The sequence below is a fragment of the Telopea speciosissima genome, chromosome 11, assembly GCF_018873765.1.
Source record: "Telopea speciosissima isolate NSW1024214 ecotype Mountain lineage chromosome 11, Tspe_v1, whole genome shotgun sequence".
In the NCBI taxonomy this organism is placed as follows: Eukaryota; Viridiplantae; Streptophyta; class Magnoliopsida; order Proteales; family Proteaceae; genus Telopea; species Telopea speciosissima.
In genome coordinates, this window is record NC_057926.1 from 26795594 (window position 1) to 26816960 (window position 21367).

At 43.2% G+C, this 21367-nt stretch overlaps 1 protein-coding gene across 1 annotated transcript; it reads right to left on the bottom strand.

Moving 5' to 3' along the window:
* Positions 1-8076: 8076 nt before the first annotated feature.
* LOC122644906 lies at positions 8077-8814 on the bottom strand. Its single transcript, XM_043838271.1, has one exon. It carries the CDS (start codon positions 8812-8814, stop codon positions 8077-8079), a length of 738 nt encoding a protein of 245 aa, XP_043694206.1.
* Positions 8815-21367: the final 12553 nt, after the last annotated feature.

Genomic DNA, 21367 nt, shown 5'->3' on the forward strand with positions numbered 1-21367 from the left:
TATCGAGTCCGTTTCTGGGAGATTATGCGATTTGGTCGTAGAATAGTTGTAGTGTAAATACCAAGTTGTAAGCCTCATCAATGTCGGATTTCACAAGTTGTACCGACTCCAATCGGACATAGACTGCAAGTAAGCAACTTTGATTTTCAATCTTCTTCCTTTGCTTCGTCCATCGCAATTTTCTTTCACCCAAAAGACCTTAGAGCTACTCAGGCATGAAAAGATCCCCTTTTCGTCCTGGTTAGAAGTCAGAACAGGCTGTTTTGCCAGTCAGAACAGGCCGTTTTGGCCTGGCAAGAAGTTAGAATAGGCCGTCTCGGCCTGGCTGACCAGGCCGTTTTGTCCTGGTCGAAAGTTGGAACAGGTCGTTTCCAATTCCGTTTGGGCCTGCGTCAAAGGCTCTGGCATGCCCGCGTTACCTCCACCACTTGCGTTGTGCCCCTGTGTGTAGGTGTTGGATTTTTCACCAACACATTTTGGCACGCCCGGTTGGACTCCAAAAAGGGAAATTGCGATGGTTCAAGGAAGAAGAAAGCATGCCGACAATGCAAATGCTCAACAAGAAGCAAATTTTGCAAATCGTGCATCGCAGGTGCTCAACAAGGGGCAAATCCCATTGTAAACAAGCATTGAGAAGCCGTAACTCACCGGATATTGATCAATATTGACCAAGCCAGGGGCACGGTTTATTTACTAGTCTTGTCATTGGTATTTTGAATGGCCAACAGTTTATTCTTTGGTCATTACTCGACACCAAGCAAGGGGCAAAGGGCGGCAGACAATTGCTGTAAAACCACTTTCTTCTTGAAGACAATGGGCTGTGTGCTAACTAAAAAAAAAAAAAAAGAAGAAAAGGGAAAAAGAGAGAAGTATGAAATACACTCGGAGCAAAATGCTTATTTGTTCGGTGAAGAAGGGTCTTTGGCAATGAAGAAATTAAAGTCGTCATTCTTCACGGCTAAATTTTTGCGGTAACAAGGTGTTTGAGTACATGCTCGACCATGGCTGTCATACGTGGTGGAGTATGAGACACAGTGAGGCCAACTACTTACATGTTGTTTCTGTTCCACTAAGTGGTGTTACCAGCATGATTTCTTGCCGAATTCATCTTTGTCATTGGATGTGTTCAAGGGGCAAGTGCCTGTGCGTGAGCTACGTGAGAGATTGCTGGAATTGCCCAACGACTACTTAGTAGTTTTGGTGGTTGACATGATCATGGAAGTGGCCCTGCCACGTGCCAGTTTTTTTCGCTAACCACTTCGATGGGGATATGGGTGAGTCGCGAAATTTTTGGAAAAAACCCGTTATTATTTTGGGTGTTTTTCTGATTAGCGTTTTCTCTTGCGGGGATCATCGGTGCTTGTTACCGTGTTTCAGTATTTCTCTGAGTTTATTTCCGTGTTATGTTCCATATTTTCTCTCTCATCTCCCCCATTATCTTTCTCTCTTCTCCCACATGCTTTCCACCACCTCTCTCCCTAAGTTATCTCTCTAATTCCCTCCATGTGCCATCCACTACTCCCATCTCTCCTAAACTCCCTCTTCCCTAATATCTCTCCCTCTTTGGTAGGAACCCATTCAAACTAATTGCTACAAAATGGGTAGTTAAGATAAAACAGTTTCTCTCTCTTCTTGCCATCATTGGAAAGAGAGTAAGAGACATATGTCTCCTCTCATTTCTCTCACTCAATTAGAATTCCCTTCAATTCTCTCTGACTTTGTGGATACCATCGATGCATATAGTGATATGGGGTGGGATCCGTCATCTATAAGTGTCATTAATCGATACGATTATCAAGGAAGATGGTTACGTTTAAGTCATTTAGAAAAAATCCTTGTGAGACGGGTCGACGGTTTTGGGTACCTGGTTGCTGATTTGGGTATTATTTCTATGGAGATCCGATGATGTTTGAATAGGTCTTAAGCCAGAATCGGCAAAAGGGGACCGAGAGAGTAGGGACAGTGGCACCGCATTTTGGTCAAATAGACCGAACTTAAGACTACAAAAGCATATCCACAATCCCATTCGCACTTGTGTGGCCTCGTTCAAACGGGATTGTGAGGGGCATTGTTACACCCCATCTCTGCTTACAAAATATTGTTTCGGTTATAAATTCCTTAAGGCTGTGCATTGCACATTGCCATCAAAGAGGTTTCCTATTTTGAATGACAAAGTGGAAAGGTGGGACCCGCCATGACTATATATGGTGGGAGGTTACAAACCCCACATGGCCACGTGGCGCAGGACATTGGAATGAAAGTGGCCTCAATGTAAAGAGGTGGAAGTGTTGGTTCCCCATTTTTGGCTAAAGAGGGGCTAGGAGATGAAGCCACATAGTGGAGCATGATGGGATGAGATCGCACCAGGATCAAGGACATGTGGCAGCATTGACCCAGAATCTCATGGGTGCAATGGTTTAAGGTTTTAAGTTCCTATTTCTCAGCCAAGAGGTGAGCCAGGAAAGGTGGCCACATGGAGAAAGGGAGGAAGAACCTGGATAGAATACGAGCTTTCTAAAAGTACATAGTTAGGCTGGGACCCACCATGCTAAGGATTTGTGCAACTGAAGAAACGTGCTTTGTGTTGATCGAGATGCTCCACTAAGGGCCATGTAGGACACATGGCGACAGGAGAATTGGATCAAGGATTGTGGGAAGAGATGACGGTTATGGCAACCACCTATAGGAGTCTTTCGTGGGCTCCATCTATAAAAGAGAATGAGCTTTCACAACAAAAGGAACACACACCACAATCAACAACACCACACTCTATTATCTTTATTCCTTTTTTTTTTTATCTTTCAAGATGTAGTCTTTCATCTGTCCCTGTAATTTTTGCTGGAGTTGGCTTCCAGCCACCAATGCCTCATTGGCTTGTGTTTCAAGGGGCATTCATGTAGGTTTTGCTTGGAGAATAATTCCAACAATCTTGTCTTTTGGCCCGTGTTTCAGAAGGCAACCATCATCATCAAGTTGCAAACTTCATCAGTCCGTGGCTGGCCTAATTGTGGAAGCTTCATCAAAACCATTTTTGGGAGATGCTTGGAGAACAACCCCAACAATCTTGTCTTTTGGTCCGTATTTCAGAAGACGACCATTAACATCAAGTTGCAAGCTCCATCAATCCATGGTTGGTAGAGTTGTGGAAGCTTCATCGAGTTCATTTTTGGGAGATTATGCGATTTGGTCGAAGAATAGTTGTAGTGTAAATACCAAGTTGTAAGCCTCATCAATGTCGGATTGCACAAGTTGTACCGACTCCAATCGGACACAGACTGCAAGTAAGCAATTTTGATTTTCAATCTTCTTCCTTTACTTCGTCCAGCGCAATTTTCTTTCACCCAAAAGACCTTAGAGCTACTCAGGCACCGAAAGATCCCCTTTTTGTCCTGGTTAGAAGTCAGAACAGGTCGTTTCGGCCTGGCTGAAAGTTAGAACAGGCCGTTTCATCTTAAAATAGGCCGTTTAGTCATTTAGAACATGCCGTTTTGTCCTGGTCGAAAGTTGTAACAGGTCGTTTCCAATTCTATTTGGGCCTGCGTCAAAGGCTCTGGCACGCCCGCGTTACCTCCATCACGTGCGTTGTGCCCCTATGTGTAGGTGTTGGATTTTTCACCAACATATTGTTTCCCCTTTTCTTTTGTATCTGATTCGACCTTTGTAATGTTTTTCTTCTTTTTTTTTTTGTTGTGTTTTATAGGGATGGTGACTGCATAGGGAGGAGGCCTATAATGAAGAAACGATTCTTTACTTCAAACTAGTAAGAAATTAATAATTAGACATACGCAATATCTCTTCAATATGCAATACGAGCTGGGAATCTCAACTTAAGATCTGGCTACAACTTGCTGATGAAACCGTGTGGCTGAACGATTTTATTTTATTTTGGGAAAATTACATGATTAGCTACTTGTGGGTTTTCATTTACAAAACTGTCCACCCTATGTTTGAGTTAACAAAAATAGACAAAAACAAGTTTAGTTTTACAAAACTAGACAAAGCAGTGACTCTCCTTCCTTCCTCGGCAGTCCCCCTCTGAAAAAATCTCTTCTTTTTTCCTCTGTTACTTGGGGTAGCAGAGAATGGCGGTGGCTGGGACAAGGGTAGGGTTGCAAGGAACGGAGGATGCCTGGGCGAGAAGGCAATGATAGGGGTAAAAATGTCTAAAAAAGTAAGTGTGGGAGGGAGAGACACTATTTTGTCCATTTTTGTAAACCTTAACTTGTTTTTCTCTATTTTTGTTAAGTCAAACATACGGTGGACAGTTTTGTAAATGAAAACCCAAAAGTAGCTAATCATGTAATTGTCCCCTTTTTTTTTTTGCACAGGGAGGTGGGGGTTGGGCGCTAGGCATGTGGTAGCGAGAGATTGGAAAGTGAGATAGTGGAACTCTCTCTCTCTCTCTTTTGATTCTTTTGAAACGATATATGATTCAAAAAATCTTGATGTTATGTAATTCACTCAACGGACGACATTTGTTGATGCTAATTCAACGAATAGGATTCAACCTAACCCCAGATAAGGTTAGGTAGTCTGCTGACCAGAAAACCTTATGCCATAAATGTAAATTGACATTTGCATTATTCCTCATTTGGTGAGGCTTCATTTAAAACACAGACTCGTAGAATATATAAGGTAATGACCAAGTTAGCACACTAAGCGTGATGGCCTTACCTCTGCTTGTCATTGTTCTGATGGGGTTCCCCATGATTCTATTGAAGCCTAATTTAATTAGGCTTAAAATCCCTATCCTAATAAGACTAGAAAATTGAACAATCATACTTGGTCTTCACTACTCAATTCCTTAGCCTCTCTACTTAGTTCACAACTAAGTTCTTAGAATTAGAGTTTTTGGCTCTCACCCTTGAATCATACCTAAGTACTACGGAGAAGTGTTGTCGAAGGTTTGACTTTGCCTATACAAGCGGCGTGACGAGCCCTAGAAACGTTTCTCTTGAGTCACAAAGGAAGGCTTCACTCTCACATAGTTCAAGCATCTTTTGACTAGGTAACATCTTGTTTTTGTTTCTTTACTTACTTTGAATTGGTTTTATTGCCACTTTTCACCTTTTGTTTTGCGTCTATTAGAGGTGTGTGATCCCATCTATCTAGATGATGATCACACACACCCATGTTTTTTGTTGTCTTTTTTATTTGTTCTCTTCACTTTAAAGCATGACTATAATCCACTGTAGACTAAGACTCCCCATACTTTCCCTTTTTTTTTTTTTTTTATGGAAATAAAAACTATATTAAAGATTAGAAAACAAAGTTCATCGGGTTTAGGTCAGTTGTTAAGTGGATAAATCCAAGAGTGTTTGGCCAAAATGGCTTATCTTTGATCATATTATGTATATCATTATACAGCAATTACAAGAGTGAAAGATAAGATTACAAAGATTACAAAGGATAAGATTACAAGGCTAAAATAATTCAAAGAATCTCCTATGAATATGCACAAGATAAAATCTATCCTATAAAATTGCACAAGATAAAATCTGCATCCCAATTTGGAGCGGACGTGTATGGTAAGACTCCCCCTCAAGCTGGAGCATGGAGGTTACAAACGCCCAGCTTGGAACATAGTAGATGAAACTGCTCACAACCAAGGGATGTGGTGAATAAATCAGCAATTTGTTCCAAACTTGTGACCTTGGTTGGTTGAAACAAGCCCTGTTGGAGCTTCTCACTAACAACATGGCAATCAATTTCGATGGGTTTAGTTCGTTCATGGAAGACCAGATTGGAGGCAATGTGGAGAGCAGCCTGGTTATCACAATATAGTGGCGTTGGTGTAACAGGAGCAAGATCGAGGTCACGTAAGAGAGATGTGACCCAAATAAGCTCACAAGTGGCAACAGCCATGGCCCGGTATTTAGCCTCGGCAGAGGATCGGGACACCGTGGTTTGTTTTTTGGTTTTCCAAGAGATTGGACAAGAACCGAGGAATATACAGTAACCAGTCATAGAGCGCCGAGTCATGGGGCAAGTGGCCCAATTTGAGTCACAATAGCCTGTCAAATCCAGCGAACTAGATGTGGAGAAAAAAATGCCTTGTCCAGGAGTGGCCTTGAGATAGCATAACAAACGGTGGGCTGCATCCAAATGAGGTTGATGGGGCTGATGCATGAATTGGCTAAGGATATTGACTGTATGAACAATATCGGGACTTGTGACGGTGAGATAGATCAGACACCCAACGAGCCGACGGTAGATCTAAGGATCAGGCAATAGATCACCATTGGAGTCAGTCAAACGAAGATTCTGTTCCATTGGTGTATTAGCGGGACGAGTCCCCATCACCCCACAATCGGCCAATATATCAGCTTGCATTGATTATCAGAGAGGGCCTTTATTTCAGCTTGCATTGATTCACGCCACTGGGGTAACTTCATAGCCTCTGCAAAGGTAGTAGGTTCTGTGATATCAGACAAGGAGGAGAGAAAAGCAACATGGTTTGACAAAAAATGAGTATATTGTAAAAAATTAATTAAAGGATGAGAAGTACCTGGTAGCACGGTCGAAGAAGATGGTTGCAGGGTCGGGTAAGATAACATTGGTAATCACGAAGACGGGCAGGTTGCACACGAGTGCACTGAGGGCGGCCAGATGAAGGGGCCGGTGGTGGTGGATCAATAGGTGGTGGATCAACAGTTGGAGGACCCAGTGAGACCAGGGGTGTAGTATCATCGGGTTCTGGGAGGGGAAGGGGTAACACAACAGAGGAGGGAGGGGTGGGTTGAGTTTGAAAGGGGAAAATGGACTCATGGAAAACCACATCATGGGAAACAAAGACTTTTGCAGTCGCGAGGTCATAAATACGATACCCTTTTTGTCCAAATGGATAACCAAAAAAAATTCCTGGGACAGCTCTTTGGTCAAACTTGTGTTGGATGGAGCTATTACGGGCAAAGCAAAGGCACCCGAATACGCGTAAGTGAGAGAGAGAGAGGGTTTTTGACCAAAGAGAATTTCATACGGGGTTTTCCCTTTAAGGACGGGTGTGGGAAGGCGGTTGATAAGGTAAGCGGCAGTAAGGACACAATCACCCCAAAGAGTGAGGGGTAAGTGGGCCTGGAAACACTGGGCGCGGGCAATATTGAGGAGGTGCCGATGCTTACGTTCCACCACCCCATTCTGTTGCGGGGTGGAAACATAGCTCGATTGGTGGATAACCCCGAGGTTGCTAAATAATGTGATGGTAGGGGCATTAAAAAATTCAGACCCATTGTCAGTGCGCAGGATTTTAATTTGGGCCCCAAATTGGGTGTTAACCATTGCAAAAAAGGATTTAATTAGGGTATTAACCTCTGATTTGGACTGCATTAGATATAGCCAAGTTCCACGGGAATAGTCATCCACGATTGTTGAAAAAAAGAGCTCCAGATAACGTGGGGGTGCGATAGGGACCCCAAACATCAAGATGTAGCATTTCAAAACAAGTTTGGTAGAAATGGAACTACTGGAAAATGGCAATCTAGTCTATTTTGCCAAAGGGAAAATATGACATAAACATTGTTTATTAAAAAAAACATCATAGTCCAAATTCCTTAAAGAAGATGTAAGAGATAAATAAACCAGGGTGACCTAGGCGGCAATGCCAAAGGTCAAAACTAGAATCAGTGGTAGCAGCGAGTGAATGAGAGTGGCGGTCCAAGAAGTAGAGATCATCAAGCCGTCTACCAGTCGCAAAAGTCATTTTCGAGCGTGGGTCCTGCAAGGTACAAAGATCATGAGAAAAAATAACATGACAATGAGTAGCAAGGGTGAGTTTGGGAATAGATAAAAGGTTGAAACGAAAAGAGGGAACATAAAGGACATTTTCAAGAATAAGAGAAGGAAAGGGATACAGAACCAATATGAGTGACTGGGATTGGGTACCATCGGGTAGGGTGATGGGGACAGGGTTAGAGTGAGGCATAACAGTAGAAAATGAAGATAAATCTGAAGGGATATGATCTGTCGCCCCCGAGTCTAATATCCAGGAAGTAGTACCAAAGAACTATGAAAACAAAAATTACCTGCGAGATTGGCTAGAGGGTGGGTGTTACCGGCAGGGAGCAATGATAAAAGCTGCTAAATCTGGGCTAGAGAGAGCGTGGGAGCCGATGAGGAGGTAGGTGAATCAGAAGTGGCAGCGGCAGCGAGAGGAGAGCCATGAGTATGGGGCTGTCCACGTGAACCAGGGCGTTTTGAAGCAGTGTTATGAGGAGTCCAGCCTTCGAGGTAACTGTGCTTCTTAAAACACTGGGATTCAGAGTGACCGTCCATCTTGTAATGGGTGCAATGATAATGGGGTTTGGGTAGCGCAGAAGTGGGCACAGATGCAACTTTCGAACCAGCAGCCATGGCAGCGTGATCTAGAGTTGCCGGTGCAATGGAATGAATAGAGCGTTGACGCTCCTCTTGCAACAATAATGAATAAGCCTTGGGAATAGAAGGCAATGGATCCATTAAAAGTATTTGGCTGCGAACAGCCGCATAAGAAGCATGCAAACCTTGTAAAAAATCCATTAGGTAATCTAAATCAGAGATAACGTTGAGAGCAGCAACAGAACCACAGGTACAGGTGGGTAAAGTGCGATAGGAAGATAACTCATCGCGATAGCCTTTCAGGGTTGTGTAGTAGGCGGATATGGATTCCAGACCTTCGCTGTGAGTGGAGATGGCGCGTCGAATCTCAAAGATGTGAGGTGCGTTCTTCTGAGAGAACCTAGTGTGCAAATCAAGCCAGGCATCCCTGGCCGAATCAAACCATAGTATACTGTGTGCGATGGATGGTATGGTGGAGTGGACGATCCATGATTGCACCATGCTGTTGCATCGGATCCAGTGGGGAGATCATCGGATGTCGCAGCAGGCCGGGGCAGAGTGCCATCAATGAAGGATCTTGGCCTCAAGAGCCATGGTCATATCCCGATGCCAGGTAGGAAAATTGTTGCCATCAAGGGCCGGGGTAACAAGGGAGGTATTTGGCTGATCAGATGAGTGCAAGTGGTAGGGAGAAGTGATCGGTAATGGAGAAGGAATAGTAGCAACAACAGTTGGTTCTCCCATGGTGGATCAAAGGGATCAACCTACACTGATACCATGTTAAGTGGATAAATCCAAGAGTGTTTGGCCAAAATGGCTTATCTTTGATCGTATTATGTATATCATTATATAGCAATTACAAGAGTGAAAGATAAGATTATAAAGATTACAAAGGATAAGATTACAAGGCTAAAATAATTCAAAGAATCTCCTATGAATATGCACAAGATAAAATCTGTCCTATAATAATGCACAAGATAAAATCTGCATCCTAATTTGGAGCAGACGTGTATGGTAAGATCAGTCATACTATGCATGTACATCAGAAATTCAATACTAGAAAAGTTTTCAGTTTCTTCTACTAGGACAAAAAATATATTTATAAGATTCCAAGGTATAGGGGAGTTGGTTCTAAAAGTTAATATATCAAAAAGGGTTTTATTGCATAACCAGTTCTGCTTGATTGTGATATTTTTTGTCTTAGCTCTTCTCCATCCTTGCCAAATGCCAAAAAGCTCCACTTCTTTTGCATCCTGTGTTGTGAGGCTACCTGCATCTGTTAGGATGCTTTGTCCATCTATTAAAATATTATAAGTCCACTTTGCTAATTTAAGATTTGGTTCATATATTCCTGCAACAATCAAACCAAATATTTTCAATTCAAAGTTAGCAAAGATAGGGGTAAGTTGTACTAAAGATGTATAATGGGGAATGTCCATCGTGGATGGGTTCCTTATAGGAGGATTAATATTCAAATCTGATGACCATCTTAATACATTTTTTATGACCAACATGGGGTCAGCCTTAGAATCACACATGATAACTTTGTCCCTTTTTATTCTTAAGTATTTTTTACATCAGTATGTCTCACCATTCATGCATACTAGGTCCATACCCCATCATGTTTTATACACCTTCATGCATATACGCCTCGCTTAGGTTTTACTCCTTTTCATGTGTCTCTATAGTTGCTGTATTTTTTGTTATGCACGACATCATCATAATCCATTCATCTATGTACTATACTCTCTTCACATGCGATGAATTATACTTTTTCCTTTACTTTCATGTATACTAACTCCTACCTTGCAACCGAACCCTCGGGGTACATCTTCCTTACATCCTGTTTACTTTCACTTTCTTACCTTTTTTTCTCTCTATTTTCTTACCCAAAAGCATGTTATACACCTTCCCCATCCAAGTAATTGGAAGACCGACTAGACCGGGCAGACCGGGGTGCCTAATACCTTCCCCGGACTGTAACTTGATCCGTACATAGATTAATGAACCGATCAGTCCCCAAAGGGCGTTGCATGAGAGTCAATCATACATTACGGGTCCTAGACCCTCCTCTAGGTGGTGATTCCAACATACTTTTAATTCACCTCTCTCTCCTCCCCAAAGAGGGATGAGCTGGAGGACAAGTGGAGATCCCCCGCCATGGCCCATTGTCCTCACACTAGTAATCATGCCCAAATTTATGAGCTCCACCGCCAGGTTCGAGAGACAACCCAAAAGGAATTGTCCCGTATAGCCTATTATGCTACCTTAAATGCTCTTCAACAACAACTAGATTTCTATCATCCGGTCCCTATGGCTTGCGCCACTAATGCCACTACTTTTCAGCATGAACATGAAATTGAACGCGTTTATGACTTTCATACAGTCCTGAATCTAGAGTATGATCAGATTTGTATTCAGATTCTCAACAAAGATAAGTTTCCTATGCTCCTTAAAGCATACAATCTACTTCAAGATGAAGGCCTTCACAGTTCTGTCATGATGCCATTTATTAATCCTGTTAGCTCGGCTCTAGTTTCTACATCTAAAAACACGGACTCCTTTAGTACTATGTTTGCACCTGTTATAAGAGAGCTTGTCAGATGTGACTATTGTGGCAAACCCTTCCACACCCATAAGGCATGCTAGAAACTTTGTGGTCTTCCCAGGGGGGTCGTGATGGGAAAAAGGGATCTACTCACCACTAGGCCCATCTCTCTAAGACTACTAAGAACTCTTCACTTAGGCGCACTCCACCTGCCCCTACATCTACGGTGTCATTCTCTTTAGATCAATTATTAGCTCTTCAGCGCATGATGTCTTAGATTGAGATTCCTTCAATGACCAACCTTGCCTAGTTAGGTATTTTTCATGTCTCTTCCAGATCTAGTTCTTCATGTCTCATCGACTCAGAAGCTTCAGATCATATCATTAGTTCGTCAAACCTATTTTGGTCATACCTCCCCTATTCGAGTAAGGACAAAGTTCGAGTAATTGATGGCTGCTTATCATCAATTTCTGGTAAAGGTTCTGTGAAATGTTCTCCTACTATTTCGTTACCGTTCATCCTCCATGTTCCTAATCTTTAGGCTAACTTGCTTTCCATTTATGATCTCTCTGTGGAATTACTCTGTTCTGTCCCATTTTATTCTATCCACTTTCTTTTTCAGGATCTAGTGATTGGAGCGACAATTGGATATGGTAGGGTTCAGGACATGTTGTATTATCTGGATCTAGGTCTGACTACTCTACCTCTCGACTTTCTGCTCATACTCTTCAAACCAATAGTGTCCTCCTTCCTTTTGTACCTTGGGATTGATGTTTCCTTCTTTAATAAAGGACTATAGTCCAAACAAATTTCATTGTGATACTGGTGAGTTGGCTAAACATACTCGTGTTTATTACCCCCAAGTCCTGATAAAATTGATATTCTTTTTTCTATTATTCACTCTAATGTGTGAATTCAGGAATGTAGCTCCCATAATAATTCAAAGATGAGTATGTTTGTGGTGGTCCTCCACTTCAGTCTAATCTAACTTTTGGTATTTAGGTGGCAATTTTGAACAGTGAAGTTAGGCTTAGTTTGATATCATTTCCATGGAGGAGAAAAAAACCACTTAAAAATTGTTTGGATTCTAGGAACAGTTCCACAGAAGCAAAATTAAATATGTTTTCTATGTTTTCAAAATACATTAGCCAAGACCAAAATGCACACACAAATTTATCTCTCATCTCCCACCCCTCACTCTGCCCTCTGTAACTCCAACCCCTATTGCTGTACCACCATTGACACAGCTCTACCGACGAAAGCTCTACAATTTGCCTTCTTCATCTCTTAGATCCTCTAATGGAGGCGCATGTTTATGCGGTGCTTGAGCAGACGCAGAGACAAATTTGATCACGTCTTGATGTTGTTTGGGGTATTGTGCACATACTTCATGGCTGGGATCCTCACAACACTCTCTCGTCCACCTGATCGTTCATCCTCGGATTGTCGAAAGCCCAATCTCATTTGTTAGCGACGAAGATCTCAAGCGGCGCCACCACTACTCCACCAACTGTCTCCTCAAGAGCATCGGTGGTAGAGCCAGTGTGGCATCCATATGGTGCACAATTCTTCCTTGTGGTGGGGATCACTTGAGCATCAATGAATATCAAATCAGATATTCACCATGAGCAAAAGGGGAGGTGTCTTGGAATGTGGCATTGGATGTACACCTTAACAAATGGTCTCATCTCTCTGATTTGGCTTGGCAGCTCTTCGATGTCTACTCGTTTTTGGTCTTCATCATTTCGATTTTTGTGGAGGAAAAAGGGCAAATAGAGGGATCAAGTAGAACGTAGGAGAAGTGTGGGAGTTGAAGAGGGCGAGATGGGAGAGAGAGAGAGAGAGAGAGAGAAACCCACTACCCACTGTTACCAAACGTGTTTTTATCTTACAGAAGTAATTTTCAAAAATAGAAATAAACTTCTACCTCATAAATACTGCTGCGGAAAACATTATCTTTTTGCAAATATTAGACAATGAGAATGAAAATGAGACCCACTCTCACCAATTTGGCAAATTCTCAAATCTTTTCTTCAGTGATCAATGGCTCGATGCTACCTTAATACCATACACCTTTAAGTGTTACTATCATCACCCTTTGACAGTCACCTCCCCACCATTCAAATTTCAATAAATTAAAAAAGGGAAAGGATTTGTTGCCCGGTCACTTGGCCCCTGCACCAAGGCGGGGGCCAATGAGGGAACACATAGGGGCATCCAAATAGGAGAGGTGGGGTAGTCATTTCACCCTTTGTGTGTGAGTGCAGGGAACGCATCCAGACAACATTCTTTTTCCTATGAAAAAGGAAGAGGTTTGCTACTTGGTTGCATGGCCTCTGCGTTAGCGTGGTGGGATGGGCATCCAAGAGGGGTGCGGTAAGTCATTTCATTGTCCCATATGAGAGGGCGCAAGGGGTGCTTCCAGGGCAGCATTATTTTTCCATAAATTTTTCTAGGGAAAAAATCCTTATCGCAGCATGTACTTAGACACAGGAGCATGTAAAATGACTGCCCTGCCCCTTGAAATGAAAAATTCCCACCCCTATTATACTAGGGACTTTGGGTTTTTATATGGGCACATTTTTCATATGTGGTTTGTATGGTGAGGCTTCTCACACAATGTGAGGCTAATATTGCGTAAGGAAAAATAGTTATTAGATTAATCAAGTCTCAAGTTTTGAATCATATGTTTATGTGTAGGAATGTAGTAAAATGATAAATCAATCTAGGAAGACAGAATTCTCATAAGCAATGGATTGGATTCTAAGTAGGATTTTTTTCTATATTTGGTTTCTATACTTTCAGTAGAGACTAGATTTGAGAATGGGATATCACGGAATCGGCATGCCTTGTTCAGATTCTTGAACCATAGAACTATAGGGATGTCAACTGATCAAATATGTTAGATGCAGATATCCCATAACCAGATATGAATACCCCTAAACGGATACAGATGCAAATTGAACCCATACTTTTGACTATCTGTTTACATCCTTGACTTGTATAAATGAGAACTTCCTCCACCAAGTGGATATGATTCGCTCTCAATCCATGTCTCTTAGTTGTCTTAGATCTTATTCTCATTCTCTAGAACCTATCAAATCTTCAAGAACCCTCAAGATAATTAGTTATTTAAATTTTTTTTATTAGTTAGTGATAAACCAAAAATATATGGGCCAATCCTGAGATGCCACGTGTCCTGACCCAAAGAGGAGGCCAGCTCAAGCCCAGCCGTGACAGAACCAATTTGGTAACCCAAGAGGAATAGGACCCAAGAGGCCACCCCAAAGGCCAAGTCTACCTTGCAAGCCACGGGGTCCAACCATGACGTCATCGGCAAGATCTACATTATCCTATCACTAAAAGATTATAACTGGAGGTATACCAAAGGGAGGACTATTCCAAAGAGGTATAAGCCTAATCTAACTCAACACGAGAAGAGGATGCTTAGGGAACCTCTTCCCTACATCTCACAAGGAGCTATTCCAAATACAACTCCACTACGTGATGATCCTATGTGTTATACCCGTACCCCGGGATATAATTAAATATCATTTCTTCTCGTGACGTGTAGATACCGCTGCCATGTATGCTGGTGACCTGTTCTCCATGATGGTCAAACCTAGCTACAAAATCGTTGACCACAGCACGGGTTTGCCTGTGGAGGAAAGATTCCTCAACCGCCAGTGGGGAAAGTTCATTGACGGCGACTTCGTCGACTACCCTCCAAGTACCAGCCCGGGAAGCGAGGAGTTCAGGAGAGAGCATCCTGGACCGTCACCTCAGTTGGATAATTCGTTCGGTGATGAGCTTAGCATTGCCGTGGCGAAGCTGTTCGGGGTCATGGGTAATAAACCATGACAGGGGAAAAGTAAGTTCTAGCCTCAAGACTTATTAATTATTCTTCCCTTGGTAACCTCGAAGTGCGGGTCCGGGCTTGAACCGCTCGAGCTATTTCATGAGAGAAGGGAATAATTTAAGTTCGGGTCCCACGTACCTTTAGGAAGTACATTGGGGACTTATACCCATCTCATATGAACCCATCTAAGAATGGGCTTTTCCCTAATTAAAGTTGTGGGCAGGCCCATTTAACCTATTGACCCAATGATGGGTTATTCCATCCACTTACCCACATAGAACTAATGGGTTGACCCATTAAGCCTCATGACCCATTTGACTAGAGGTACCCAAATACCCATTTATTATAAATGATTCCTTGAGGGAGAGAGAGAACATTACTTCTCCTTCATCATTCTCTTCTACCCTAAATCGTGGAGGAGAGAAAGAGGAGAGAAAGAGGAGAGAAAGAGGAAGAGGAAGGTGAAGAGGCTTGGAGGAAGGTGAAGAGGCTTGGAGGAAGGTGGAGACCCCATCTCTTGGGCCATAAATCGTGGAGCTCTCTCATCTTGGGGGTAGGTAAGCTATTGAAGCTTCTTCCTTCTTCTATTTTGGATTTTAAAAGGGGTTGGGTAATGGGAGAGATTGACCTAGATCTCTCTTGGAACCTAGGGAGTCGATGGAGCATTAAAGCCCAAGCTATGGTGGAGTTATTTCACTCCATTATGAGCTCTAATGTAAGGGTTCTCATTGCCATTTGAGAGATTTAAGGTTGGACCCTAATGAGCTTAGGATGGAGTTTCCTAGAAGTTCTTGTGCTTTAAAACCACTTGAAAATGGGGTCTTTGGAGGGAATCCTTCGGATTTTGGACCGAAGGTGTGAGGGTTTACATGTGGTTTCGCACTGCAAGAAACCACCCCTGAAATTACCTTCCCGAGAAGGCCCCTGTGAAGCTCGGATTTACACTCGGCTTCGTTTTCGAAACCACATCCGCATCCGACCTTGACTAAAATTGTCCCGAGCCCCGTGAAGCTCGGATTTACACTCGGTTTCAGTTTTCGAAACCACATCCGCATCCGACCTTGACTAAAATTGTCCTGAGCCCCTGTGAAGCTCGGATTTACACTCGGTTTTAGTTTTCTGAAACCACATCTGCATCCGACCTTGACTAAAATTGTCCTGAGCCCCTGTGAAGCTCGGATTTACACTCGGTTTCAGTTTTCTGAAACCACATCTGCATCCGACCTTGACTAAAACTGTCCCGAACCCCCGGTTTCCTAGGATTTACATGTGGTTGCAGAATTTGGGCATGAAACCACTCCTGCAACCACTTTGTTTCTGAAACCTTATACTTAAGTGATTATGGGAGACCTTTTGGGGATCCTTTCCCTTCGCTCGTTTAACCTTATTTCACTCTTTGTATAGGTTAATATATTCATTTTTGTGGCTTATTGCTTGATCGAGGCGACAATTGATAATCGTGGTGCTTGGCGTATACGTTGTGAGTGGGTTTGGTCGTTTGGGCCTGTTATTATTATTGCATTATATATTATGTAATCATTATAATTAATAAGCATGTTTGCGCATATTGCATACTCTTATATACAATTGTTATAATGTTGATCGGTAATGTTGTACCTTGATGGGTCTCGGTGCCGGTGGGTACGGTGCGAACCCCGAACACTATATACATTTATGAAGAAATTATGTTGAATGTCATGTTGAATCGTATGCGCCGTGCCGTCTTGTAACCTGGCACTAAACCGGATGAAAAGTTGATGCGCCCGGATTACCTCTCGGACGATAGGACTTGCATGTTATATTGTGGCTAGGATTTCACACCCTTATGCTACGACCCTTACCAACAGGGGTTTAGGTGTTGGGTAATCAGTACACCGGATTCTGTGGAGGTGGGAGAGGCCAGTCATGGTAGTATTGGTTATCAGGGGTCTGCCACTGAGTGGTCTTGGAGGCTTCGATCGGCGAGAGGTCCCACGTGACAATTGAAGTTTCATTGTGGCGATAAGTTAAGTGACCCAGTGTCTCCCGAGTTGTCACAGAGCATATGCCATTGACTTAGTTGTTTGTTAGGTGGAAAATGGACTTAACATGTGCATGCATCATTGGACTATGTGAATTGCGTGTTTGTGCATCCCCATCCCCTCACCGGCTCGTGGAGCTAACCCCTCGTGCGCACACTTTTAGATTATGATGCAGTGTGACGGATATCTCGCGGGACTTGGAGTGCAGCCCTCGGGGTACGATGAGATTGGTGAGGAGGAACCGGAGGCCGTGTTTGAGGAACATGGCGACGGGTGTCCTTGCGATGATTGTGCCTACAGGCCGTGAGGATATTCGGGACTCGATCCCTTTTTGATTTACTTTTGAGGCTAAGGCCTATGTTGAAATACTTACTGTTATACCATTTTTGATAGTTATTAGATGGTCATTGGAAATGTAACTAATTACTGTATTTATCATCTAGCCTTTGAACATCTTGTAACTATTCGATTTATACGCTTCCGCAATACTACTGATCCTTGGAATGTAATATTCCTCTTTTCTGCATTCTAATATTATATTGTGTTAATATTGGTTATGACTGTGCGTTGGGACACTGTGTCAGTGATCCGGGCGGTTTAGTAGGATGACACGCGTCGTCCTAGTCACCCTTTATATGATATTATATTCCTTGTCTGGAATAGGGGCGTGACAGCGTGGTATCAGAGCGAGATGCTCTGCACCAGCCACAGTCTAGCGGATTTGTGATTTACTCTCCACAATAGGTTTGCTAAGTTAAAAGCTTCCAACACTGCATAATTGGAATGTGTGTGAATGCTAGGGAGAAGACTAGTTTAGGGTGAAAGCCGAAGACAATAGCAAATGATAGGCACAACAGTGGAAGGAAAGACATGTGTATATATTTATAGATATATTCCTTCGTTTCAGCTGTGAATACATTTTCCATAAGCCAAATGAGTGATTACAAAAAAAATTCAGCTGAACTGTAAACTTCAAATTCTTACAACCAAGAAAAAGAAAAAAAATTTACTACATGGTAAGACAAATAGCTAGGAGTCCATAGAGAGCATGGTGGGAATGGACAGGAGGTCTACTGCTCCATCTCATCATCACTACTGGGCTCATCCTCTGTGCCCTCATCATGGAGGTAGGAGTGCAAGTCCTCCATCTGCTGCTCGAAGCTCTCCATGCATCTGTCTGATGCATCGAGCCTAGTGTTCACTCCTTCAAACCCCTGAGCCATGCTGGTGCTCATCTGGCCCAAAGCTGCAAGAATCCTATCGATGTCTGACCCACTAGGAGCAGTGCCGGATGAAGAGGCCGCATGCACAGCCGGCTGAGGAGGAGGCTCATGTACCTGAGGCTCAGGCCCGTGGCCCTCTGCTGGGACCAATGGCTCCCCATCACTATATGCATCCATCGCAATTCGCATCCTCGCCACTGCATTACGATCTAGAGGTGGATCTTCGGTTAAGTCTTGATCCTCCTCACTCAAGTCAACTCCAAAATGCTGGAAAATAGTGGTGAGCAACCTCCCATAGGGTAAATCTAAGTTCTTCCTGGGATTTCGCCCCGCATGATCCATGGTCCGCATGATAATGTAGGGCAGGCAGATGGGAATGCCTTTGTAGAGGTGATAGGCCACATAGCCTACGAAGATGGAAGGCATGGTGCGGTGACCTGCTATAGGCACGATGTTGTGCTGCACAATCCGGCTCAATATCCTGGGAGAATTAGCAAAAGAAGTCTCAGGCACTTTCTTCTCGAATGCCCCACGTGTAAGCTCCCTGTATAATTCCCTGTATGCCTCTCTCTTCCTGAGAAAGGAGTAGGGATTCTTCCATGGTGCGCAGTAGGTCTTCTCTCCCCAAATAGCTACATTGAGGATGCCTGCCAACTGTGCCCCTGTGAAGGAAATGGTGACTCCCTTGACATAAGAGATGATCCGGTAATCTCGCGTGCCTAGGTTCTCGGTGTGCAGGTTGGCGTAGAAGTGACGAATGAGCTTGGGATAGAATGGCTCTGGAAGGTTGAGGAGGTTGGACCACCCTAGTGCTTCAAATCTCGGCCCTACTTTGTAGGCCTTGAGGTCTTCTAGTACCACATCTCTCCCCTCCAAGATACTCTTAAAGCGGAAGTAGTCTTGGTACGTTTCTTGTTTTTCTAGGTCTTGAAACCATAGTGCATCCAAGGCAGCTGGGGCAGCTTGTTCGGCCCGTGCACGCCTTGTTCTAGGAGCCATTTACTTCCCTAACCTGTAACCAAGGAAGGCCAAGGATATAGAAACATATTAAGTCAATGCTTGGATATTAAGGCCTAAGCAGATATACAATGAAAAGAGACAAGGAATTAGAACCTAGACCTTGATTCCTACAACAGATTAACCAAATTACAGCAGGAAATGTACTAGGACAATTTTGTTGTGAATGGTCTAAGGAGTTAGGGAAAAGGGGAATGCATGGCCAACATGTAGATGCAATCATAGAGGATAAATGTACATGGCCACATTATGCTTGGAGAGCATTATATTATGCAAGCAATTAGTTCAAATAAAGTTGGACTGATTTGATAAGAAATATACTAAGAGGTCCAAAGAGGAAATTTTCAGATTTGTGTTTGGAAGTTGAAAGGCATAATACACAATGTAAGTACATGGCCATATTATACCTAGAACATGGAGTTTTATACCAAATACCTAGTTCAAGCAATATATGGAGCTAACTTGTGGTAAATCATGCTTAGAACTTCAAAGAAAGAAAAATTCAGATATGGTACATGGATTTTAACTCATAGGGACAATTATTCATAGCCATGTTATGCTTGGGATTAAGCCCTCTTATGAAATGATAAATGCAAGCAAACAAGGGGTGCATTCGATCATGAGGCATGCTTGAAACTCAAAAAAAAAAAAAAAAAAAAATTCAGATGTGGTTCTTGGAGTTCAAATTGCAAGAAGTAAATAGGTAATGGCTTGAGACAACCCCAAATTACATACACCAAGCCTACCTACCAAAACCGAACTTGATTTGGGCAAAAAAAAAAAAGGAAATAGAATTTTCGGTTAGGGTTTTGGGATTTCTCCAAAATCCAACCCAAACCCATGGTGATGGTGCAAAATTGGGGTAAATGCCTCAACTAGGTTGCATATGATGGGAAACGAAGGAGGGATGGACAAAAATCCATCTATATAGCTAGGAGAAAACAAAAAAAAACTCAAACCTAGTAAACCCGAAATGGGTTTTGGGATTTCTCCATAAGAGAAGTCGAAGGGAGAAAGAGATAGATCGATAGAGAGGGAAGAGGTCATACCTGAACTCGATCGGATTCTGTGGAGGTGGGTTGGAGTGCCAAAAATCCACCTAGAAGGGAAATGGAGCAAGAACGAGTGCGGTTTTGGGTTCTCCAGAGCGTAGGGTGTGTTTAGAAATAGGAATTTGGGTTTTGAAAAAGAGTTTCGAGTTAGAAATTCTATTTTTGGGCCATGCGGTTTTACACTCGGGTGCAAAACTTTGAAACCGACTGTGAATCCGCGGTTTCCTGAGACCAAACTTTGGTCCTGTGAATCTCGGATTTACACTCGGATGCAGCCTAGTGAAACCGCACGTAAATCCGACCCGGCCAGAAAGGGTTTTTTGACCCTGTTTTGCTTAACCAACTTGTTTCTAATGCTTATTACCCTCATTATTGCTTCCCTTACCCCTCGTGTAACCTGTGTTTACCTTTGTAAATCGATTTTGATTGGTTTGCTTAATATTGCTATTGTGCCTATAACTATGGGTGTTGACTGTAACCAGGTGTGAACCATGGTTAATACACGGTCAAATGCCAACCGTTCTCCTGCTAGGGAAGAGGCCGGTGAGGCTTCGAATACGGTTTTACCGGTAGCACCGCCAGTTAGTAATAATGCGGATGTCGCCGCGTTGTTGAGCAATAGGTTGCAATCCATGGAACGAGAGCATAGGGAGGCGCAACAAGAGCAGCGCCAATTTATGCAAAACATGACTGCTATGTTCCAAGACTTTGTTAGGGAAAGGCAGCCAGTGCCTCCTCCTGTGCAAGTCAATCCTCCCCCACCTGCCCCTGTGGGTTCTGCTGTACCTAGTGTTCCTCTGGCTCAAGCTACTGCCGGAATTCCTTTGACACAAGAGGTGCCAGCACCTACTCTACCTCCCACTTCAGTGGCTCCTCCAGTCCAAGCGGTGGCTCCGGCTTGGGTGGATGCTGCTAGGCTATCGGAAAGATTTCAGAAACATCGCCCTCCAACCTTCTACAAGATGGCCCATGATTCCTTTTTCCCGGCAACATTTATAAGGGATCTTGAGAGGATCTTTGAAGTGATACAGTGCAATGACACGGACAAGATCCGGTGTGCTACCTACCAGCTCCGGGGTGATTCTGATGCGTGGTGGCTCTCCTCTAAAGACCATTTTTGGGCAACTCACCCAGAGGCAACTTGGGCTCAATTCAAGGAAGTCTTCTTCAAAAATTTCTTCCCTCAGAACTTCCGTGATAGGAAGGAGTCTGAGTTTATGAGCTTCTTTCAAGGATCCAAATCGGTCCTTGAGTACTAGCAAGCTTTTGAGGAGCTGTTTTACTTCGCCCCGGTACACATGAAGGCCGAGAATGTGAAGGCTAGGAAGTTTGAG